At 40.1% G+C, this 26,266-nt stretch overlaps 1 protein-coding gene across 5 annotated transcripts in view; it reads right to left on the bottom strand.

Moving 5' to 3' along the window:
• The window catches only part of ranbp10 (RAN binding protein 10), a 129,003-nt gene that overhangs the window by 27,843 nt on the left and 74,894 nt on the right, over positions 1-26,266 (bottom strand). For 4 of the 5 annotated variants that reach the window (XR_005943474.1, XM_041190921.1, XM_041190922.1 and 1 more), the window contains 6 exons: positions 24,659-24,826; positions 15,174-15,196; positions 12,399-12,583; positions 12,187-12,299; positions 7,346-7,454; positions 6,415-6,563 (listed from right to left, as the gene is read on the bottom strand). Coding sequence is in view for 4 of the 5 variants with exons in the window: in XM_041190921.1 (XP_041046855.1) it covers positions 6,415-6,563; positions 7,346-7,454; positions 12,187-12,299; positions 12,399-12,583; positions 15,174-15,196; positions 24,659-24,826 (747 nt within the window). In the remaining variant the exon portion in view is untranslated. The remainder of the gene's footprint in view (positions 1-6,414; positions 6,564-7,345; positions 7,455-12,186; positions 12,300-12,398; positions 12,584-15,173; positions 15,197-24,658; positions 24,827-26,266) is intronic. The other variant, XM_041190923.1, reaches the window with a different exon arrangement.

Here is a 26,266-nt window from a genome sequence, read left to right as displayed (position 1 = left end):
ATGAAAAAGGCACAAATCAAAAATATATTAAAAGGAAGAGAGAAGCCAAACTGAACATTGGCCCCTTAGAGGCTGGGGAAATAATAATGGGGAACCAGGAAATGGCAGAGGAGCTGAATAAATACTTTGCATCAGTCTTCATGGTAGAAGACACTAACAGCATTTCAAAAATACTAAATAATCGAGGGACAAAAGGGGGAGGGCAAAATACAATAACCATCACTAGAGAAAAAGTACTAGGGAAACTAATGGGGCTAAAGGCTGATAAGTCCCTTGGACCTGATGGGTTGCATCCTAGGAATATTAAAGAAAGTACCTAAACAAATGGTGGATGCACTGGTAGTAATCTTCCAAGAGTCCTTAGATTCTGGATAAGTCCCAGAAGATTGGAAAACTTCTAATGTAACGTCCTTATTCAAAAAGGGAGGGAGGCAGACAAAAAACAGGTAACTATAGACCAGTTATCTTAACACACGTCATTGGGAAAACGTTAGAGGATAAAGGGTGTAATAGCAGAGCATTCAGAAATGCAAAAGATAATCAAGCTCAGTCAGCATGGCTTCATGAAGGGGAAATCATGCCTGACAGATTTATTAGAATTCTTTGAGGAGATAACAAGCAGGATAGATAAAGGGGAACCAGTAGGTGTAATATATTTGGATTTCCAAAAAGGTGTTTGATAAGGTACCGCACATAAGGCTACTTAATAAGGTAAAAGCCCATGGTGTTGGGGGATAGTATATTAGCATGGATAGAGGATTGGCTAACAAATAGAAGACAGAGTTGGGATAAGGGGGGAGCATTTTCAGGATGGCAACTTGTATCTAATGGAGTGCCACAGGGATCAGTGCTGGGGTCACAATTACATACAATATATATTAATGACTTAGATGAGTGAAGTGAATGTATTATCACTAAGTTTGCGGATTACACAAAAATAGGTGGGAAGGCAAGTGGTGAGGATGACACAAAGAGTCCACAGAGGAATATGGACAGGTTAAGTGAGTGGGCAAAAACTTGGCAGATGGAATATAATGTGGGAAAATGTCAGGTTATGCACTTTGGCAGGAATAGAGGAGCTGAATATTATTTAAATGGAGAAAGACTACAGAAAGCTGCAGCACAGAGGGATTTGGGAGTCCTCGTGCATGAATCCCAAAAAGCTAACATACAAGTTCAGCAAGTAATATGGAAGGCAAATGGAATGTTGGCCTTTATTTCAGAGGGAATGGAGTATAAAAATGGAGCAAATTTAGCAAGTCTTGCTAAAACTATACAAGTTTTGGTCCCCTTATCTAAGGCAAGATATACTGGCATTGGAGGCAGTCCAGAGACAGTTCACTAGGTTGATCCTGGTTATGGAGGGATTTTCTTATGAGGAGAGGTTGAGTAGGTTGGGCCTGTACCCATTGGAGTTTAAAAGAATGAAACATACAAGATTCTTAGGGGGTTTGACAGGGTAGATGCAAAGAGGTTGTTTTCCCTTGTGGGAGAGTCAAGGTCAAGAGGGCATAATCTCAGAGTAAGGGGTTGCCCATTTAAGACTGAGATGAGGAGGAATTTCTTCTCTCAGGGGGTAGTGAATCTGGGGAATTCTTTACTGCAGAGGGCAGTCGAGGCTGGATCGTTAAATATATTCAAGGTTGAGAAAGACAGATCTTTAATCAATAAGGGAATCAAGGGTTATGGGGAAAAGGCAAGAAAGTGGAATTGAGGATCATCAGATCAGCCATGATCTCATTGAATGGTGGAGCAGACTTGAGGGGCCAAATGGCATACTTTGCTCCTACGTCTTATGGTCATACAACATGATAAAGGAATTATCTTTGGAAGGTCAGTGGATCTGCAGTTTATCCAAGCAGACCATTATGGCATTCCCTCAACAAAACCTTTAACATTCTGATTAGAAATGTCAGAAGTGTTAATGGCATCAGGTTATAAGAATCAGAGAAAAAAAGCAAAATTGTCTTAAAGTTACACAGACAATTTGCTCACCCTTTTTGTTACAGATTTAAAATCCTACTAAAGGATGCAGTTGTGGTTGATGATGAGTATATAAGGATCAGAGGGATTAGTGAAAAATATATATGTAAAAAGTATCCACATCCCATTGTAAGTCTTGCATTGGTACGACACTTTAATGAAGTTGTAGCCATAGATTTAAAAGGTATGGGGCAAAGACAAACATTTTTATTTTACATTTTATAGACATGGCAATCAGATTCAGTCTTTCTACAGTTATACACAGTAAGGACGAAAGGTGATTGTAGATAAAGTCATGGGAAAATGGATAGGGACTGGACTTGGAGCACTGGCTAAATGCTAATGAGGGCGAATTTGCTCATGGCAAGTTTAGAGACTTGTGAAAATATGGACATTGTGTGGGCATGAGCACTGTAACTGAAAGTCCTTTCAGCAATGGAATCTGTGAAATAAATCACGCAGTGATCAATGAGATGCTCCATAAGATCTTAACCAAAATGCAACTGCTCTGGCACAAGTGCTCCATGCAAAGAATTCATTTCAAATGGTTGCGGGGGGGGGTATAGTTCTATCAACTGGTCTATGGGTGGAATCCCAACTTAACGCCTTGGCTGTGAGACAGTTCCCTTGCCCTAGGAGGGACTATAAATTAGTTCAATTTTTTTCTGCCAACTTCAATGCTTTACATGCCGAAGAGCATTCATCAAGGCTGAAGTCTCTGGGAAAATTTGGAGAGCTCTAAGGCAACATAGAAGACCATCCGATGTAAGCTTTGATCCTGAGGATTTAGTATCCCATAAAAGAGAAGGTCATAAAGAGTGGAAAGGTCCAAGTAAGGCGATAGTGTCTGTTGGTAAGACAGTGGTTCTCCAACATGGTAGTCAATTATTAGGGTCCATTCATTAGGATTAATTGGTATTCTAATCATGGGAAGGAGAGATCCTGTAGTAGTAGCCCAGAAAAACATCGAAGTGCAAGTAGATATCACAGCTTGACTAGATTACACAATAAAACGAGGACCACAGAACAACCTAGAAATATTACTAGAAACAGAAGCCCTTATTGACTGGGAAGTTTTGGTGGCTGCCACCAAAAAAGGGGATAAATTAATAAGAGAGACAAAACAAAGAGTTAGATAGTTGGAAGGAATTTGGTACTCTATTCAGACAGCCAGCCTTATCGCATAGATGGGCAAGTATGGGAAAAGTCAACCCAAAGGGACTTAAGGCTAAAGTGGGACTAGGGGCCTGGGGTTTCGAAGAGCGATTTGGAAGTCAAAATGTTAAGACTGGATTCCCCGACGGGGGAAAAGTCATCCTGAAAACTTTCTTAGCTCTACTGGCCACATATTCGTGGGAATGCATGTTGATCAATATAAAATCCACATTTTGGCAAGGAAAAGCATTTCAGGGAGAATTGTTTTTGAAAAAGCCTAAAGAGGCAAGTGCTGTAGAAGGCAAGTGGTGGAAATTAAACAAATTCCTTTATGGATCGAATGATGTATCGAGGGTATGGTATTTCTCGGTTAGATTGGTTTTGGTGAAAGTAGGCTATATTCAACTGAAAGCAAATCCAGCAATGTTTTACTGTTACAAGAAAGGGAAGTTCTTGGGCAGATTTGTGATTCATGCCGATGATTTTCTATGGCGGGGGATGGGGTGGGTGGGTGGCGGGGGTGTTCTATGGAATTTGAGCAATTTGTTACAAATAAGGTTACAGGAGAATTCAAGATTGGAAGTCAGGCTTTGGGGAGGCCTTTCAATGTAGAGGCTTAGACATTAAGCAGAATAAGTCTGGGGTAACTTAGAATCAACAATCTTATCTAGAAAGTGTTTTTCCTATCGCATTAAATCATGTCATCACAGAAAGTTGTTACATCTAAAGAACAAACAGAGCAATTAAGAAGCTCGATCGGAAAAACTAATTGGCTATGTACTCATACAAGATCAGATGTTCGTTTTATATCTTGGGACTAAGAATGACAATGAAACACACTACAGCTGAAAAATTAAATATGGAGAAATGCACGCTCAGGTTTCTGGCCTTGGGGGACCTGAAGGATGTGAAATTAGGCCATTTTTAGTGAGACTTCTCATGCCAATCTTCTAGTGGTATTCAAGTACAGCTGATTTTATAATACACTTGGTGGGTGAAAATGGAAAATGTTGTCATTTAGCTGGGAAGCTAAGAAAATAAAAGAAGGCAGTCAAAAATACTTTGGCTGAGGTAACATTGGCACTTCAGAAGCAACAGTTGTGAGATTTTACTGGTCAAATATTTTAGGAGAAATTCTATAACGATATTCTGAGAATAGTTTACGCGCTGAATGTTATATAGATAATTGCTCCGTGAGGTAAAGTACATTTGACAAAAAGTGTCACTGGTAAGATTGACCATATTAGTGTAAAAATGCTAGAAAGAAAAGAAATCTCCAAGATCAAATGGGTTGATGCAAGTCATCAACTGTTGACTGCTTTACAAAAAAGAAATGCTTGCACAAAGAAACTACTGAAGGTCCGAGAAGAGGGATTTATTGTATTATGATGTGGTGTACAGAATAGGGAGAATTGTATTTTTCCTAATTTTTTTTTCTGCGTTTTGTTTGTTTTGAAATTTTGTGTGTGCTATAAAGCTTTGATTTCAAAAAGATGGGAATCTGTTTATGGTATGGATCTGTTTAAGGTATGCCAATTGTATTATTAACGTTAAGGACACAGAGGCACTGATTGATTATGTACCTTGAGCACCTAGAAAGAAAGGCTTCCGCGATTGGTGGGCGCCGCAGGGGCTGGAGTGCATAGTCAGCCCCAGGAATGACATCTTGGTTTAATTAGATAAGTTTCCCCTGAAAGTTTTGTTTTTCTTTTAATTCATTTGCAGAGTGTGGGCGTTGCTGGCTCGGCCAGCATTCATTGCCCATTCATAATTGCCCTTAAGAAGGTGGTGGTGAACTGCCTTCTTGAACTGCTGCTGTCCATGTGGTGTAGATACACCCAGTGCTGTTAGGAAGGGAGTTCCAGGATTTTGACCCAGCGACAGTTAAAGAATGGAAATATATTTCAAAGTCAGGATGGTGAGAGGCTAGGAGGGGAACTTCCAGGTGGTGGTGTTCCCATCTATCTGCTTCCCTTGTCCTTCTAGATGGTAGCCGTCGTGGGTTTGGAAAGTGCTGCCTAAGGAACCTTGATGAGCTTCAGCAGTGTGTTTTGTAGATGGTACATACTGCTGCCACTGTTTGTCAGTGGTGAAGGGAGTGAATGTTTGGGGAAGGGGTGTCACCCCTTTTATTAGTTTATTTTTATTCTGTTGCTAAAAGGCTTGCCGCATGGACTGGAGTGCATCATCAGCTTTTGGATGACATTTTAATTTAATTTGCTAGGTTTCTGTTGAAGATTTGGTTTTTAACTCTTTTGAGTCCAACCAATTAAACAAAATTAACAAAATGAGGGACAAAGTAAAAGCCCCTTAAATTAGGGAGACTGCAAAAACAAAGACAAAATTTAAAGGAAACTTATAAACATGAAACCGAAATGTGAGTAAGAGGGTCAATAAATCCCGGCGGTGTCCGCCGAGCATGGAAGGCCTTGACAGTGCCGGCAGACGCGCATGCTCCCTCTCCGGGGATATCCAGCTGCGATCATAGCCATGGAAGAGGGTCAGACAGTCGGGTCGGATCGCCCATTGTCTGGACCTGTTAATGGCCAACTTGGCCAGGCCCAGAAGCAGGTTCATGAAGAGGTCCTCCTCCCTCCCAACTCACCGCCGCACCAGGAAGATTTTGTTTTTTTTTTATACAGTGCCCCTTTAAGGGGCTGTCAATTTGACAATTAATTTTTTTAACTGACTATACTCAAAAGAGTATAAAGAGAGACATGTGTGGCTCTGTGCTTGGACCTCTGGTCAATGGCAGATTAGACATTCAAAGTTTGTGGATTCGGGTCCCACCATAGCCGGATTTTGTTTTTGATTTTTGTTACAGCGCTCCTTTAAGGAGCTGCTTCACTGTTGTACTCAAGAGTATAAAGAGAGGTTTCTTGAACATTAGGTGTTGGTTAGGGAAGACGCAGACATTTGTAATGTTGCATTCTGTAAATAAACTTAGTATTAAGTAAAAGATTGGTATCTGATTTCCTACTTCACCAGCTGGTTATCAGAAGTTTAACAAATACTATTATTTAAGCCAACTGCCCACGTGTTAAAGTCTCCTGAAACACCAATGCATATATAGCTTAAATAAAGAATCCACCGATTTGGTGTAAACCTGTAGAAATAGCACCAGATTATCCTCTCATTTTACTAACATCAGGTACTGTTTAAACCAAAACAAACACTGGAAGAACATGTGAATGCCATTGAAACCTTGATGGGGTGGGTTTTTCCCCCATTAATAACATTGCTGAATTGAAGACCAGAAATGAGTCACTAGTATACCTGCATTGTTGAGGTGAGCATTATTGGCTCCATGCCTGGGGCTCATGTTGGGTGATCCAGGGTAGCTATCTTGGGACTTGGGACTACGGGCACTGAAACAGCGCACTTCACTGTCTGTACCATTCACCATCTCAACAAATTGCCGACACCTACACAAAATTAGCAAGAAGTAATCCTTGAGCAAAATGGAATAACAGACATTAAAAAAATCAGAATAAATTGGTTTTGTGAAAACATCTCATGAGTGATTTTCAAGTGTCAGCTGTTAACAAATGATGCAGTAGGCAATAATGCCAAGGGAATTGGAGTCGTCCTTTGGACATTCAAGACCACTTATTGTTGAAACAGGCAGGAAAGCTACTTGCCACATAAAAATCAGAGTACTACTCTGGCTAAAGGACCCAATGTAATTTTCAGGTACAAATGAGCAGAATGTGTGAAGTGTACACTCCACCTATTCATACCAGGTGGTGAGCAAGTTAACTACAATTCCAATAAAGGCCCGCTAGAGACTGCTCCAAAAAACATTGATCGATTTTTGTGGGGCCAAAGGACCATTAATGCTCCACCTGGCCCACCATGTACTGTCCCATGCTGCCACGTATACTCCTCTCCTGTGCACTTTGTCCCAACCCCTCCAAACATTGCTACCAATTTTTAGCTCAGCTCATCCAGGGAGCAGCCGAATTTCCCACGCTATGATTTAGCAAGTTGTCTGTTCACACTTAAGGGGCACTGACCAACTACAGATTGCATTCTAATATGGCCCGAAGCCGAAACTGATTTGGGTCTCCCAGTAAGTCCATCAGGTGTGCACCAAGGGATGTACCTTCAGCGACGTGCCTGCTTTTGAGTGAAACCACAATCTTCCCCTGTCCAGATGCCATCTTCAATCAAATGTAATGCAAGTCTGGTGTACAAGCGTACTTACTTTAACATGAAGAGCAAGTTTGGATTACGCTCGAGCAGCCCTGGATATAGTTGTTGTGTTGCTTCTATAGCTTCACCCACTCTCCCTGCTAAAACTAGCTTCTGTATTCCTGAAAGAGAGAAGACAATGACAGCAATTACTGCTGAAACTCAACTTCATTCTTTCCATTTTTGTTTAAAAATGGTAAATCTTTCTACAATTTTGGAACATTCGTGATCCCATCTGATCTTGTACTGCAGGAGAAACAGCATTTCAAATGAATTGGGCAATGAGACATAGACTGCATACTTAGACTAAAAAGGCTTTGTTTAAATCCCAGTTTTCAACTTTCAAACTCTGTTTTAAAGATGTTTGTTTTACACCAACAATTTCCATCAATTGTAGTGGAAAATCCTTGTAGGCAATTCACATGTAACTGATTTCTTTTGATATGTGGTTATTGGCACTATGTAGACAAATAGAGTAGCAATTTGCATACAGCAAGGTCTCAAACAGCAGTGATAAATGGCCAGTTAATCTGAGCTGGTTGAGGGATGAATGTTGGTCAGGATACCAAACAGAACTGCCCTACTCTTCCTCAAATACACGGAAATGGAATCGTCTACATTCACCTGCATAGGAAAATAGTAACAAGGGGAGGCTATTTAGCCCCGCGAGGCTGTTCTGTGTTATTCAATGAAATCAAGGCTGATCTGTTACCTAACTCCATATACCCACCTTTGCCATATATGCCTTAATATCTTTGGTTAACACAAATCAATCACTCAAATTTAAAGTTAACAACCGACCTAGCATTAATTGTCATTTTCAGAAGAGGGTTCCAGATCTAACATCCTTAACTTCACTGTGGCTCTAGTTTTTAAAAGAGTACGGCCCCCTAGCCCGAATCTCCTCAACCACTGGAAATAGTTTGTCCCCATTCAAACCATCTGTTCCACTTAGTGTCTTGAAAATCCTTGATCAAATCACTTCCAAATTTCCAGAGAATACAACCCTAGTCTGAGTTTGTGTAATCTCTCCTTCATACATCGTTCTGGTAAAGCTCCAGATTTACCAGGATGCCCTGAACTCCTCAGTGCTCCAAGTATGATCTAATCAGGGTTGTAGCATGACTTCTACCCCATTGTATTCTAGTCCTCTAGATGTAAAGGCCAGCATTCCTTGATTTTTGATTATTTTCTGTATATGTTCATGACATTTTAATGATCTATGTACCTGGATCCCCCAATCCTTTTGAACCTCCATACATTTCTAGTTTTTCACCATTTAGAAAGTACTTTACCTATTTTAGGTTCATATTGTCTACATTGAAATCCACTTGCCACAGGTTTGCCCATTTGCTTAATCTATTTCTAATTTTATGCTTCCAGCTACACTGCTTACAATGCCACCTATCTTTGTGTTATTGGCAAGCTTGTAAACGTAGCATTCAATCCCATCTAACTCAATATATATGGTGAGGCCCCAGCACAGATCTTTAATGGACACCACAAATCACATGCTGCCAGAGTAGTGCCCATACTCTTCTACTACTCAGCCAATTTCCTAACCAGGTCAATAATTTGCCCTCAATTCCTTGAGCTCCAGCTTTAGCTAACAACCCCTTATGAGGGGCTTTATCAAATGCTTTCTGGATGTCTGTGTAAATAACACCAACATATTTTTTTCCCTGCCCACTATTTTACTCAAAAAATTCAATCAGGTTCTGCAGGCATGACCTGTCCTTTACTAAATTCATGCCAGTTCTCTCTGAACAGCTGAAAAAGTTCAAAGTTCGGTCACTCAATCACAGACTCTTATTAATTTCCTAACAGATGTTAAACTAATTCCCTGCTTTCCCTGTTTCACCTTTCTTAAACTGTCAGTGCCTTAATTTTTGATGTATAATCTGAAAGACAGCAGCTCTGACAACAGAATACTCCCTAGTAAACACTGAAGTGGGTGCGTGGATTATGTGCTCAAGTCTCAGAATGGGCACTGAAAAGATAACCTTCTGACTCAGAACGAGAGTGGCTATCACTGACCAAATTGACACTGGTAGTAGAAATTCCTCATTACCTGCTTAGAGTAGCAAGGTGGGTTTCAATAACTTAGACTTACAGCAGCTATTTTAAATTGTAGCTTCTGACTCCACCTGCAGTATCACTGTACTGCTATGGAAATAGAGGGAAAGATGGCTTTGCACCTGCAAGAGGCAGACAACACCGCCAGAGGAAAATTACTGATAGCCAAAAGCAAAACTATATAACACTTAGAGGCAGCTGGAGCCAAAATAATGGATCAAAGGCACTATGGTGGATCCGTTATTCATCGCCCACAGGAGGAAAACATTATGGCCAATGTTGTTCCATTGTTTAAGAAGGGTAGCAGGGATAATCCAGGAAATTACAGGCCGGTGAGCCTTACGTCAGTGGTAGGGAAATTATTGCAGAAGATTCTTCGTGACAGGATTTACTACCATTTGGAAGCAAATGGGCATATTAGTGAGAGGCAGCATAGTTTTGTGAAGGGGAGTTCGTGTCTCACTAACTTGATCGAGAGTTTCGAGGAAGTGACAAAGATGATTGACGATGGAAGGGCAGTGGATGTTATCTATATGGATTTCAGTAAGGCCTTTGACAAGGTCCCTCATGGCAGACTGATACAGAAGGTAAAGTCGCACTGGATCAGAGGTGAGCTGGCAAGATGGATACAGAATCGGCTTGGTCATAGAAGACAGAGGGTAGCAGTGGAAGGGTGCTTTTCTGATTGGGGAGCTGTGACTAGTGGTGTTCCGCAGGGATCAGTGCTGGGACCTTTGCTGTTTGTAGTATACGTAAATGACTTGGAGGAAAACGTAACTGGGCTAATTAGTATGCTTGCAGACGAGACTAAGGTTGGAGGAGTTGCAGATAGTGAAGAGAATTGTCAAAGGATACAATGGGATATAGATTGGTTGGAGACTTGGGCGGAGAAATGGCAGATGGAGTTTAATCCGGACAAATCGAGGTAATGCATTTTGGAAGGTCTAATACAGATAGGATATTACAGTAAATGGCAGAACCCTTAAGTTCATCGACGGCCAGAGGGATCTGGGTGTACAGATCCACAGGTCACTGAAAGTGGCAACACAACTGGATAAGGTAGTCAGGAAGGCATATGGCATGCTTGCCTTCATTGGCAGGGGTACTGAGTATAAAAGCTGGGAAGTCATGCTGCAGTTGTATACAACCTTGGTTAGGCCACACTTGGAATATTATGTGCAATTCTGGTCGCCACATTACCAGAAGGATATGGAGGCATTGGAGAGGGTGCAGGGGAGGTTTACCAGGATGCTGCCTGGTCTGGAGGTTATTAGCTATGAGGAGAGGTTGGAGAAACTTGGATTGTTCTCACTAGAGTGAAGGAGATTGAGGGGAGACTTGATAGAAGTTTACAAAATTATGAGTGGCATGGACAGAGTAAATAGTCAGAAGCTTTTTCCCAGGGTGGAAGAGTCAATTACTAGGGGACATAGGTTTAAGGTGAGAGGAGAAAACTTTAGATGAGATGTGCGGGGCAAGTTTTTAACGCAGAGGGTAGTGAGTGTTTGGAATTCGCTGCCAGAGGAGGTGGTGGAAGCAGGTACGATATGTGGGGTTTAAGAGGCAGCTTGACAAATACATGAATAGGATGGGAATAGAGGGATACGGACCCTGGAAGTGCAAAATGTTTTAGTTTGACAGGTAATATGATCGACGCAGGCTTGGAGGGCCGAAGGGCCTATTCCTATGCTGTACTTTTCTGTGTTGTTCTTTATATAAGGCTAAACAACCATTTTGTGAATGTTTGTTTTTAGAAGCATGGTAAAAATTCCATTAGTTAGTTGCAGGCTCCAACTGACAGCTCAGCTTCATTGTTTAACACTGCTTACTGTAGCTTTATTTTGATGTGAGCATTTCAAGTAGTGCTTTGGGCAGTAAAGCATACAGTATTCACAATACATCTGCCCATTTAGTTGCTTCCAGCACAGGAGTTCACTTCCACTGATTTCATTCGTACATGCCTGCATTGCACTTCATATCCTCTTTATTAGAAATATGGAGATCAAGGGAAAGTATAAAGCTCATTTAGCACTGGAAGCTTTAAAAAAGGGTTGATAAAATTAGCATGTTCTGACTTTTTCTTTCCAATTTTCCTGACAGGAAGTGAAAATTATTCATTTGAGGTTTGCTGTGTGGCAAGGCTGAAGTAAAGGAGATAGAAAGTTCTTTTGATTCAGATGACTGAATTTATATTTTCCACTGTTCGATTTTTTTCCTCTTTCATGCAGAACAAATTCATGCTTTGGTGCAATTCGATGCCCCCCCCCCCCCAAAAAAAAAAAACCCCACCACCACCAACAGCCTTCAAGTGCCTTGCTCAACTGGTCATTCATCATATAAAAGGAGAAGATTTTCAACTGGCTGCCCAGGTATTGCTGTTCATGTACCTTAATGGAAACTGGCAGAGTTCAATTTCTGTTGCTTTCTACAACTGTTGTCAATACTAGTTTTACTCTCGGATGGCAAGTTGAAAATCTACCCACATGTCAGCAGGCTGTTTTACTGTAGAGACCACTAGAGCAACCATTTTCATTGTAAAGCAGGGTCACTGAATATGTATTATTATTGGGTACACTTGTTAATTTTTGCTCCTCTAGCCCGGAGCTGCAGAGGCTGAAGTACCCCTTACTGTCACCTTGGCTGATATTAGATAATTAAGCCCTTGGAACTTTTTAAAAATTGTATGGCTCAGCCATATGAGCAGTGCAGTTAGCAACTGAGACAACAGGGGACTTGAAATACAAATGCTGTACACATACACATCACTGCCAGACTTACGCTGTCTGTTTTTGATTGAACTCTGCTCCTCTTGAATGGTCTGCCCTGTTGCTCTGGCAAAGGCAGTTGCTGTTGCACAGTACCCATGATGCACCAGGTAGGACGACACCATGCTATAAAACAAATTCTCACATAATGAGCTAGTTTAAATGTGGTACCAAAGCAATCAGCTAACCCTCTATGTATGATAAGCAAGGAGCAGCATTTCTTACTTTTGCATCATCGTCTGCCACTCCCCTAATCTGTCTCCTATGGGAAATCGCTCAATTGTGCCATGAATCTTTGCCCTCCACTCACGCATGTAATCTTCTATGTCAAACACAAATGGCTGCTGCCCAAAGTTGGCATCTACTATCTCGCCCGGTGTTTGAAGTCCCACAGTTGGGTACAAGTTAGGCTGAAAGACAAAAATAGTGGAACACCTCAATTCAACATTACAGTCAATACCTCAAATACAAAATGGAGTCAGCAAAGAAATTTATTAACGGAATCTTTGGGTATGAAATTTAACTTGTTCAAAAGGTGCAGTAATGAATTAGCCATCCATTAAACACCCTATGTAAATTTCCTATGTTAACTTCTGCTATGGGCCAATTTTCTTCTTACACTTGCCAAAGATAAATTTCACCCATTCCCTCTCTTTCGTTGTAAATGCTTCCAATTAAATAAGGATATCTGGGCTACTCAAGTCAGGATCCCACTATTCTAGCATTGCAGGACTAGGCAGTAGGTGGTCACCATTTACAAGCATTCTTGCACACACTCAACATTTTAAGTAGTTCTAAAATGATATATAAAAGGCATTTTCCTTTAAAGTACAAGATTTTGCATTTAAGCATAACATTTGAACATTATAGGGTTTCTGCTCTGTACATGGCTTATATTGTATCCGTGCTTCTTAGCCTTTTGCATCCATAGAAATGCCATACTGATTGCTTGATACAAGGTGAACTTTTGGGAGATAAAAATAGTCTGGCTAGAAGTTCTCTATTTCCAGACTACACTGCTCTAGGCTATCAGAGATTTAGATATACTAACAAGGATGGCATAATTGTTTTTGTCAAAGTAGATTTATTAGGTTACTGAAGATATATTAAAAGGAATCATTTGTGCGATTATCTTGCTGTTCACATATAAAGGGCATTTTAGAAATATGCCTTTAATGTAATAAAACGTCCCAAGGCACTTTGCAGTAGCATCATAGAGCAAAATTTGATATCGAGCCACAAAGCTATACATTCCACTGGTGATATTTATGAACTGTTTGGGTTGGCTACAGGCTCTGTAACTGGTTAAATGTGATTTGAGGCAGGTGATAATGCATACTCAGTGTATGCAAACTGCATTAACGCAAACACATCAACAGCAGCTAGGCTTCAGTTAATTAAAATAAAATTTTGGTTGCAAAATATTAAATCAGACAGTGCCATCCCATCAACAATAACCATTGGTAAAGTACCAGGGTTTGACAGAAATTAGCAACTTTCAAACACTGCTAAGTTTTTTTGCACTGAGGAATTCCAATTCCTTGTAGCGAACATAGATTCTCTGCAAAACTTATGTCAGTTCCCCAGCTAACTAAGGGTGTAAATGTAATGCCTTATGTGATGCTAAGCCATACAACCTAGGAAGCTCCTATATTTGATTGTTAGGCTTTGCTGAATTTAATGATGGAATTCCGACGACCATTGGTCTCAGTATCTGCTCGGGGCGTGGAGGCGGAGTAAAAGGGATAGCAACTAGGGCTCCAAATCAACACTATCAGGTGAAACTTGCTATAAGTTATCCCACAATGGATTTACACTTTAAATACCGGGAATGTGTTGTGTAGTGACAATTTACATATATGTACACAACTAGATAGGTCTAAAAACATCTTCACTATTGCAGCAAGGGAAAATAATAATAGTGCATATCAAATAAAAGTAGTGCCCAATATGACAATGATAATTATCCAAATTGAAGGTTTACTGCTGCCTTTACTATTTGGTGATGTTATTGTGGTTTAAACGTTAGAACAGAACTTAGTTTTGAAATAAAATCCTCATTAGAATTAAAATTTCACAGTTAATAGTTCCATCCAGTAGGAAAGTATAACTCTCATGCCCTAAGCAGCAAAAACCTAAATCAACATTGGTCCACATTTTGCAGTCAGCAGTAGTGATGGTGTTTGTTGCTGACCTTGAAAAAAGCTACCCACAAAGATCCAGTGATTTCTGTGGCATGGATTTCAACTTACATGTCTTAAATTTCATTTTGGCATTAGCTATTAGTGATCAGCAAAGTCCAGCAACAGTGATGTCATCAAGCTGGCTAAGCACCCAATCAGAATGAAGAATTCTCAAAGACCGCAAACTTCACTTTTTAAATCAGACAGTGAAATAAAGATTAGGACATACACATGGGATTATGGTAGAAGCTGAAATACCAAACAAATTTCAAAAAAATAATAATTATGGAATTTTTAAATCATAATGGAGAAATTTGACATTCCACAAATTTAAAATTAGTTTTGCAGGTCAGAGAGATCTTTCAGCAGTAATTATGACTTAGTACACTGTTAAAAATCAAATTACATCTCATTCAACAAGGCAAAATCTCAAAGATTTCATAAGATTAATAGTGGAGGAAAATGGAAGATCATGTCAAATCAGGAGATTTCTATGATTTTCATCTGTGAGAATCTCAACAGCACAGCGTGTGGAGGAGTGGGAAATCAATGACAGCAACTTCTGGATTTGTGTGTGTTTAACTGCAGATGAGGCTGCTGTCAATTTTACAGAGGAATGATAGCAAATGCATTACAGGCAATATCTGGGTCAGTGTATTAAATTTGGAATTTTAAAACATTTTAAAAAAAGACAGCCAGTTAGTTCCTTCTGTAACCTTTGACTCCAACTTTCACAGTGAATTGTTTTTGGTAAAGATTTTATTTACAGAACATGTTTAATAGGTTTCAGGACAGGGAAAAAGTTATTTATACTTACAGGCAGGTCTGTGAATGCTATTCCTGTAAAAGAAACCCAAAACACCAATTAATATTTTTAAAAATAACAATAGCTTAGATAGCATAGAATCTACACAGTATATTCTGCATTGCAGATTTCATTACAATTGCATCAGAGAACACTGTCACAAGGTGGCACTCTTGATCTCTATATAGGTCCTATATATAACTAAATCCATCCTCGCCGACTCTTTGGATTTAAGAGAGATATGTCTCTACTTTTGAAGGACAAGCATTCCCTACTAGGAAAACATTGATATATCTGTAGTCTTCAATGTGCAACAATTCCTTGGTTGGTTAGCTTGGAGAATCTCTGTGATCTTCATTTGTTTGTGTCAGACGAAAACAAAACCACATACCAATTGATTGGCTAGAGGAGAACTCCTTCATTTCATTTATCGACAAGTTAACCTAGATGCAATGGGCAGAATCCTAGAATCTTATGCACACTTTCTGGCCTATAAATATATGTTGGCAGGGTGGCACCTGCTAACATTCTGTTATCATTCTGGATTGGCTGCCAAATGGATGCTGGATATGGAGGAAGATACTCTTGAGAAGGGAGCCTTTCCCTTCACACTGCAGAGGTGGGTCCTCAACACAATAGGGTACAGGACTGTGGGTGGATGGTTAAATCCTATTTCTGTTGTACCCTCATTGGCACTATAATACTGTGCCATACCATTACCTTACAATGGAAAACAATTTTTACCATAGAAATAATTGCAAAAGAAAAGTTCAATTAGAAAACATTAGGCCTCTCATTATATTCTCTCAATAATTTTAGTATTTTATGTAGAATCATACAGCACAAGATGTGGCCATTTGGCCCATCAGGCTTCTGTTAGCTCTTTAAAAGAGCTATCCAAATTATTATCCATTCCTATGTCCTGTCTCCACAGCCCTGAAAACTTTTCTCCTTCAAGTACTTATCCCGATTGAATCCGTTTTCACCAATTGTTCAGGCAGTGAATTCCAGCTCACAACTCCGAGTAAACTTTTTCCCTCATCTCACTTGAGGATCATAGAACGGAGCACAGAAGGAGGCCATACAGTCTGTCATGTCTGTGCTCTCTGCAAGAGAGAACCAGCTAGTCCCACATCCCCTGCCCTTACCCTGCAGGCCAGCAATCTTCTTCTCTTCAGGTGTTTATCCAATCGTCTATTGAAAGCCACAATTGAATCTGCCTCCTCCACATTCTCAGGCAGTACATTCCAAATCCTACCATTCACTGCGTAAGAAAGTTTTTCCTCATATCGTTGTTGCTTCTTTTGCCAGTCACCTTAAATTGGTGTCCTCTGGTCCATGATCTTTCCACCAACAGATAGAGTTTCTCCTCATCTCTTGATTTTGAATACCTCTCAAACTTTTTCAAGAACAACTTCAGCTTCTCCAATCTAGCCTCATAACTGGAATCTCTCATCCCTGGAATCATTTTCATAAACCTTTTCTGCATCATCTCTAAAGCCTTCTCATTCTTCCTAAAGTGCTGTGCCCAGAAGTGGCCACAATACCCCAATGAGGCCGAACCAGTGTTTTATAAATTTTTATTGTAGCTTTCTTGTTTTGTACTCTATTGATAAAGCCCAGAATGCCATATGCCTTTTTAACTACTTTCCCAACCTGCAGTGCCACCTTCAACAATTTGTACACATATATCCCCAAGTGTCTCTGTTCCTGCATCCCCTTTAAAATTGTATTTTTTTATATTATATCTCTTCTCATTCTTCTTCCCAAAATGTGTCACTTCATACTTCCCTGCGTTAAATTTCATCTGCCATGAGTCTGTCTATTCCACCAGACTGTATATTATCTTCCTCAAAGTTCCCAATATTTCCAAATTTGGTATCATCAGTAATTTTTAAAATCGTGCCCTGCACACTCAAGTCTATGTATCAAGAACAGCACTAGACCTAGTACCACCCCACCCCCTTCCCCACTGAGGAACCCCACTGTTGATGCCCTTTTAGGATTTAAGGTCCAATCCAACAGTGAAGGACTGTCGCTTTGGCCTAGGTGCAGACCCCACAATGATGCACTAAAGCTGAGATTCTGTCTCCCTATTCCAGCGTTACAGGTGGATGCTAAAATAGCACATGGCACTATTCACATAAGAGCAACCGGTTTCTGGTATTCTGATCTACATTCCTCTCCCAACCAATCCAATCAAAAACAGTAACTGGTTATGCACCTCACTGCAGTTTGAGCAATATTGTAAAATGGCTGCTGCATTTGTCTACATTATATCAGTAACTACATTTAAGGTATGTAATACAAAACATAAACTATTTCTTTTACCTACCATAATTCAGTATGATAAATATGGAAAACATTATATTAGTCATATTAATGTATGCTGTTCTTATTATGGGCAGTACAGCTCTTTAAAGAGATTCTGTCTCCCTATTTGTTCAAATGTGCTGAATTTTGACAACAGTATCACTAAGGCGAGTTAAAAAAAAGCCCACAGGTATTGTATGAGTTAAACACTCGACACCTTAATTTATATATAATTGGGCTCCCATGAGTTTGTCACTCAAACTCAGTTGTATATCATCAACAGCGTTCCTGAAAAGAATACTACATTATTTGGAAGGTATTTAAAATTACTTCTAAATCTGCTTCTCTCATTAATGAAGTCTTAGAAGACTGATATTTGAAACCAGTCTGACAGCATTTCCATTATAGACACTTAAAATCAAAATAAATCAGCAACATATAAAAGGTGACCTGTTGAACATGGTTTTGTGAAATATCTGGAAACAGTACAAATGGTCTCCCACCAAAGAGGTGGGCAAACAACCCATTCCAACAACTACCAATACCCATGTTCACTCAGTTGTGGGGAGACACTAGGCAGTAGCCAAGATGACTCACCAATAGATTCCTCACTGCTTTCTACTGGTAACTGCTCTCGGATTCTGTTCCAATGGATGAATTTCAGACCTGTGCTCAGTTTGCTGAATGGAGCTAATAAATTGTACCAATGCCTGTGAGGTTGTATACTAGGGCAATAAGTGCTGAGAAACAAAATGATCCTCTAATCAATATTTTAACATAACAATCATTATCTTCTGCATCCATTAACTCTCCAGCGACCAGCAGCGCACTACTGAAGTAGTTATAGTATTATAAGTAAATCAGAAGATGGCCTTTTCAACATTTTAACAACCCAGCTTATGATGCATGTTCCAAGGAAGACAAGATTATTCCTCCCCATATAACTCTGGATGACTGACCTATCAAAAGGAAATGCAGGACATCGTCCAATCAGAACTGTGGAGGATAACAGGTTTATGAGAGACAATGAAATAGTTACTCTAGGTTAAGGCCTGATAATGACGGTATCCTTAAATATTAGAAATGTTTCACTTATGGATATTCATATTTGAAATACAAGGGAGTATTAGCCCTGAACTCAGATCTGTCTCAAGTTTCCCTCTCATCTCCCCTCATGCCTGCTCTGAGATTATTTAGTTCACGAGAATCATCTTCTATCACCTCAATGCTTATCCCACTAAACTATCCCTCCTCTTCCTTCTTGATTTATCTGCAAGTCTCTAAAACAGTACACCACACCATTTACAATGTTTCTCTGCAGTCATACAGCTGGGTGAGACTACACTCACCTTGTTTCAGCCTTACTTATCTAATCATGGCCAAGGAATCTCGTGCAATGGCTTCTCTTCCTGGTTCTGCACCATTACCTCTGATGTTCCCCAGGAATCTATCCTGGCCCCCCTTCTATTTCTCATTTTCATGCTGCCATTTGCAACATCATTTGAAAACACATCAGGTTCCAAATATATGCTGACAACACCAGCTCTGCCTCACATCACCTCTCTTGATCCATTCACTGCCATTTGTCATATTGCTTACTCAACATTCAGTATTGAATGAGCAAAGATATCCCCCAATCATATACTGGGAAGGTAGTAACTATTGTCTTCAATCCCTGCCACAAGCTCTGTTCTCTTGTCATTGCTTCCATCCTTCTCCCTGGCTACTGCCTGAGACTGAACTGGATTGTTTACAACCTCGCCATCCTATTTGACTCTGAGCCAAGCTTCTAACCCCATAATCTTTACATTACCAAGAATGCCTAATTCTAGCTCTGTAATGTTGTCCGACACTGCTCACCTTGGCTTTTGCTGCTGAAACCCATGTTGTTACCTCTGGATTCAACTATTACAATTATTTCCTGGCTGGCCTCCTACCCTCGTTAAACTTGTGCTCATCCAAAATTCGGATGCAGTATTCTAACTCACACCAAATCCAATTCACCAATCATCACTGTGCTCGCTGATCTATAGTGGCTTCCGATTTGATAACACATCAATTTTAAAATTCTCATCCTTACATTCAAATCCATCCACAGCCTCACTCAATATCTTTGTAACCTCTACCAGCCCTACATGTCTTCAAAATTTGTGCTCTTCCAATTATGGCTTCTTGTATAACCCCGATTTTCATCACTCCAACATTGGTGGGTGGGCCTTCAGTTGTCTCGGTCCCAAGCCCTGGTATTTCATCCCTAAACTACTCTACCTCTCAACACTTCTCTTTTTAAAGTGAGAATAACACAAGAGAACATCGATTCAAGTCAAGTAATAAAAATTTAAGATCGTCAGTAAATTCTTCTTTATACAAACTTAAGTTTATTGAATAGACTTCCAGGGAAAGTTGTGGAAGTGAAATTCTTGGACTTATTGGGTGCTGAAATTAAGGATCTTTTTAGGTAGATGAATTTAACTCTAGGTTAAGGCCTTCTGGTGGCTGTAAGATCACCCAAATAACTTCCTCTTGTCATGTAATGTCTAGTAATACTGTTTCAAGTAATTGCTAAAACCCAACTGTGCGCTCTAACATTCAATCCTAATCACAAGATGGAGCTGTGCAAAAGCTAAACAGATACAATGTAGTGTTCAACAGTTCTTTAATTCAGTACAGTACGTTCAGTGACTGGAATAGGGTACAATATATTTCAGCAAAAAAATCTCTCTGCCATGCCAGTCAATTTCAAGAAAAAAAATTGCCCAAGTTCTTTAAAGAAAACCCAGGTGTTCTGTTGAATCAGAGAGAGATGAGACAGGAAAAGACAGCTTGTCCCAAATTCTACACTATAATTTTCTTGTACTTTGTGAAACTGATATGTAATTTTTTTTGGAAAAAAATTCAGTTGACTCTTACTAAATCAAGATAGGGACAGAAACAGGAATAAGCCATTCAGCCCCTTGAGCCTGTTTTGCATTCAATAAGATCATGGCTGATCTATGCCTTAACTCCTTTGGTTTCGTACCCCTGAATATCCTTGCCCAAAGACTATCAACGAAGCATGCCTTTGCTGACGCATCAACAGACAAGGAAACATTTCTTTACACTCGTCATGCAGCTACTATTCATAGTTGTTCCATTAGAAAATAGAGCTAGCAAAAATTCAAACGTATTGCTACCCAAGTCAGAAATGAAGAAAAATTCAGATTAATGGTAGAGAGGTTGCTAGTTCCTGTAGAGGCAATGTGCCATCTCTTGTCCCCTTGGTAAACAGCAACATTAATGGTGGGTCAATTGAAAAGGACTCTAAACCAGCCCTTTAGGCAGTCTGATAAGGCCATTGTCAAAGTTAATAATAACATGCGTTGTGATGTTGTCCCTAAAATATCCCTCAACCTTTCCAACCAATCTGTAGCCTTTGACACAGTTGACCAAATCATTCTCCTCTAATGCCTCTCCTCCTGTGCCCTGCTGGCGCAATTCCTTTGCTTGGTTCCATTCTTATCTATCAAATAGTGGCCAGAGAATCACCTCCAAAGGTTTCTCTTCCGACTCCTACACTGGTGCCTCTGGAATCCCCAAGGATCTATCCTTGCCCCTGCTCCTACTTCTGATCAACAAGTAACCCCTTGGCAATATCATCCAAACACAAGATCAAGTTCTGCATGAATACTGATGACACTCTGCTCTTTCACCAGCAATTAATTGTTCCTTAATTGCTCTACTGTTGCTAATTCATCATACTACTTGATCAACATACAATACGGAATAAGCAGAGCTTTCCTCCAGCTAAATAATGGGAAGACTAAAGCCATTGTCTTTTGCTTCCAACGCTAACTTTGTTTCTTGAGCACTATTTCCATCCTTTACACCTGTCTTAAGCTAAGACAGATCTAGGTTTGTATTTGACCCATAGAGATCAGTTTTCACAGGATATACAGCATGGGAACACATCACTTGGCCTAACTGGTCGCTGTTGGCATTTATACTCCATTCGAGCCTCCGCCCATCTTTCTTCATCCAAATTCATCAGCGTAACCCAACATTCCCTTCTGCAGTCTCCCCATAAATGCATCTATACTGTCCGCTTCAACCACTCCAAGATAGCAAGTTCCACATACCTACTCCTCCTTAGGTAAAATTTCTTCTGAATTCCTTATTGGGTTTCTTGGTGACTATCTTATATTGATGGCCTCTAGCTATGCTCTTCCCTACAAGTGGAAACATTGGGCCACGTCTTTTGACCAGTGGTGATGCTGGGGCGATCACAGCTGACTGTGAAGAAAATTACAGCCCTACTTTTTTCCGTCCTTACAGCCAGCTCTTCCTGTCCCAGCTGCAGCAGCAATCCCTTGGCGCAACCATCCACATAGCAATGGTGAAAAGGAGCAATGGAAAGGTCATGCCCCTTTTTACGACACCAACAGCTGTGCGCAGGTGAGTTTTTAAAGATGTTAAGGGTTTTTGTGAGGTAGGGTCTGTGAGGCGGGGGGGCGGGGGGCAAGTTTTTTTCTACTACATATTGGCACCATTCCCAAGCCTGCTTACTTCCATCTTTGTAACATTGCTCAATTCTGATCCTTCCTCAGCTATCTGACCCTTTCTTAGCTCATCTGCTATAGAAATCCTCAACTATGCCTTCAGTAGCCCCCAGAGTTGATTAATCCAATGTACTCCTGGCCAGCCTATCTTACACATAACTTAACGCTTATCCAAATTTTAGTTGCTTATATCTTAAATCACTCCAAATCTTGCTGACTTTCACTGACTCCCAGTCTAACAATGCCTCAATTTTAAAATTCTAATTCTCATTTTCAAATCCCTCCATGGCCTTGCTCCTCCCAATCACTTTAGCCTGTTCCAACCTTACTAGCCATCAGGATTGCTACACTCTTCCAATTCTAGACTCTTGTGCATTGCTGATTCTTCTACCACCAGTGGCTATGCTTTCAGGTGCCTTGGCCCTGAGCTTTGGAATTCTCTCCTAAACCGCTCTCCCTCTCGTTTTAAGATGTTCCTTAAAACCACCTTCTCTGGTCAAGCTTTAGGTCCTTTGTTTTGATATGTCCTTGTGAGGCTCAATATTTTTATTGATACCACTCTTAAATGTCTTTAGGTTTTACTATGTTAAATGTGCTATATAAATATAGGTGTTGTTGTGGCCTAAAGTGCTCAATTTGCTTTGGAATGGTAGGTAGTCTGAACTCAGACTTCGGTCAAGCCTTGATATGCTGTACAATACTCCACGCTCTAAAGCATCTGGTTCAAATACTCAGCCATTCAGGTATCAATAAGCTTCAACTAAGAGGTTCGAATACAGCTGAGCCTAATTCTGCCTTGAGTAAATCTGCCTGATTAATAAGCACACAGCAAACAAGACCCAGGGGACAGACACAGCACTGAAGTCTCCACTGCCAGGTTCGTAGGAACTTCAGTCATCGTGAGAACTGAACCTGATCTTTCTCTTGCCTAACATGTATGCAGTAATTTCAAAAAAATACAATTTTTGAAATGCAAACCAAACAGATATCATTTGAATCCATGCAATATATATTTTAATTTCTTTAAAATCCATCCTTTATCTCCAGTCAATTTTAAGATGTTTAAGGCTTCCCCACCCAATAAAATGTTGCAGTCGGGAGCCAAGGAGATATCGGCAATGCCAAAATAAATGTTTTTTGGTAGCTTTAACAACGGTCATCTTGAGGCCAAGATTTTTAAGATTTGAGCAATTGCTAATACACTAGTCAATTTGTAGTTTTGGAAATGCAATTTTGTTTGAAATTTTAAAAAATTACATTTCCTTATTACGTAATTAAAGTCCTTACTGTTGCTTAATTTCTACTCACATTTATAGTAATGTTTCATTAGCTGAGAAATTGGTGCCAGGATCTCATAGGGCTCAATGAGGGACAAGTTCAAAGTTGAACTCTATGTTTGAAATCTATTAAAAATGTCGATTTTGTTCGGCATGATTTATTGATTGGCAGGGTTTCCAGTGGTAAATGACTTGTTGATTTCTTGCCTGCTACTGTGAATAAAGTGCCCATGAGCAGAAGCAGCAAAACTTTTGCCTGGTCACATTGCTTTAATGAAAGCCTAAAGAGTCTAGGCCGGATCACAATTCCACTGCTAATCTGTGATCCAGTGGAGATGAGTTTCTGGCATAGGTGGCAGAGCAGGTAGGTTTTCTTTGATCCATGGACAAGGAGGCTCCAGTTATCTCAAAATATTTGGGTGAAACACTAAAAACATTTTAACTTTAGTTCACCTTAATGATCTGCCTGGCAAGTGACAGCATTGTCAATACTCACTTTTAAAAATATTCTGCCATTCCGCCCTTCACCTCCCCACTCTTGACAGCAATGATGTCAATCCTCCAGTACCTTGGCCAAGTGTTCACTTTTCATGCATGAACCTGTGCAATGAGCATTGGCTCACTGGGGAGGTGATGGCATAGTAAGAATGTCACTGGACTAGTAATCCAGAGGCCCTTGTTAATACTCTGGGGACACAGGTTCAAATCCCACCATGGCAGCTGCTGGAATTTTTTTAAAAAAAAGCTAGTCTCAGTAATGGTGACCATGAAACCACTGATTTGATTGTTGTAAAAACCCATCTGGTTCACTAATGTCCTTTAGGGAAGGAAATCTGCCATCCTTATTTGGTCTGGCCTACAAGTGACTCCAGACCACAGCAATATGGTTGACTATTGACTGCCCTCCGGCACATATCCTGCCACATGAGAAAGAAAAAAAATTGGCAGGCTACTTGCCAATTCTATTTGTACAATTGTAATTTATAGCAGGAGACAATGGATGTCAAGCAAGAGCAGAAACTGCAGCAGATTTTCTCCTCTTTCCCACTATTTAGGATGAGGTGAGCTCAGATCAGACAGGTATTAAAAGACATTTTTTCAGTCCATATAATTTATTACCATAGCACATGAACCACTGAAGGATAATTACACCTTGATTTTAGAAAGTATTGAAGGGTTCAACAATTCGATATCTGCATTTTTCATGCAAGTTAAAAAGACATGTTTACTGCAAAGAGAATGAAAGGGAAAATGCAGTATGATTTTCAAAAAAATGATATTCAGCCTCCAATTTGTTTTGAATTGTAATGTGATTGAGTCCCTTAATTACATTTCATTCCAGGTGGCTTGCAAGTGGTAGATGATGGCTTACCTAGGCTGTGACCATTCTTTGTGTAGAAGCAGGTGTTATTTATGAGGTTAACACAGCACCCAATTACATCTCCAGTGGTGAAAGTGGGACCGTATGGTTGTCCTGTACCTGAAGAGCAGAAGGAATGTCCATCGTCTCCATGGTAGCCATATGAATGCTTGTCCCACCCTGCAAAACATGGAATGGAGAGGAGGCAGAGTTTAAATTTGTTTCTGTTATAACTATGTGCTCAGGCAAAAATATTGCTGCCTCTTGTCATGGGTACTTTAGTCATAGAAGCAAAAGTTGGCTCTCATTTCCAAGGGCAAACCTGCTAATCAATGTAAATCATGCAAAACCAAATCAGGATTTTTAAACAGATTACAAAAATATAAGGGAGGGGGTGAAATTCAACATGGCTGCCCACTTTTCCAGCATAAGATCAGCATTAGACCTCAGAATTTTGCAACACAATCTATCATCCCTGAACCATGTCAGGATTGCATTAGATGACATACTGGCTTGGATGACTTTTTAAGTTGTCCATGGCATTTGCTTCAAAAATGCGTTAGGTTCAAATACACAAATTGGGATCTTAAAGAACTGTAAGCCACAGATGCAAAACTCAAGTTAACTAGGTGGATCCTATGCCATACATGTTGTACCTAACCAATGGTCCTCACTGACGCTTCTGCAGACCGCTCAAAAAAAGTTATAGAAATTTCCTTTTTTTTTAAAATGGGATTCAGGAGAAACAGAGTGTTCTTCCTGGGCCCCCAAAGCTCTCAAGCCCACAGCCAGCTTATCCAAGGATGCCTGATATCAGCTCTTCTTTGTCAGTACTACCTCAGACTGACCAGCTGGATCAGCTTGGAGTTAGTTAATTTTCAAGCCTCCGTGAGTGGTGAACTGCAGCAAGGTATCCGCAGCCCACTAGTGATATTTAAATGAGGACCAAAGCTGAAGCTAAATCTAGCTCAGGCTTTAGGCCATTGCTCCACCGAATTTATGCCCGTTTTGGCTGGATTTCTCTGCGGTTTGCCTGGATGCAATAACTATGAGCTCTTGGTAGGTCTTGAGGAAACACAAGCTGATAATAAAGCATTCCTAGTATCACATTCAGCGAAGGTCCATCTACAATTTAAATATTTTGGAAAAAAGGAAACTTTTTACATCTTAAATTTAGAAACGAAGATGGAATGAACAAATCAATTCTCCAAGCATATGGAGAGAAGCAAGAGAAGAGTTTATATTAAAAAAAAAACATTTCTACAGCTGCTAAGGTAGTAATAAGGCAATGAAAGTAAAATAGCAGTCATTGGTGTTTCTTAGCATTACGACCATCTTTATTTCTACCTCCTGCTGGTGTATCTGGCCTCCAGTGGGAAGAGAGCCACCTCACCAAAGATATTCATGAAAGTGACACGGTACAAAGTGGTCAGTTTACAGTTACAGATTTCAGGAGTGCTGGGCAGCTCTACAGAATGGGTGCAAACCAAAAATTAGTATTTACATCAATTCTTTTACAAGCAAGGTGAGAATTTGAGTAATTAAACAAATACACTCTAGCCTTTTGCCCATAAACAGAAAACACATCTCAGATGAGTACAGAAGGCTTCAGCTAGGAGT

Source organism: Carcharodon carcharias, chromosome 7 (genome assembly GCF_017639515.1).
Source record: "Carcharodon carcharias isolate sCarCar2 chromosome 7, sCarCar2.pri, whole genome shotgun sequence".
Taxonomy (NCBI): Eukaryota; Metazoa; Chordata; class Chondrichthyes; order Lamniformes; family Lamnidae; genus Carcharodon; species Carcharodon carcharias.
The sequence above is the reverse complement of the archived record's forward strand: the minus strand, read 5'-3'. Positions and strand labels throughout refer to the sequence as shown.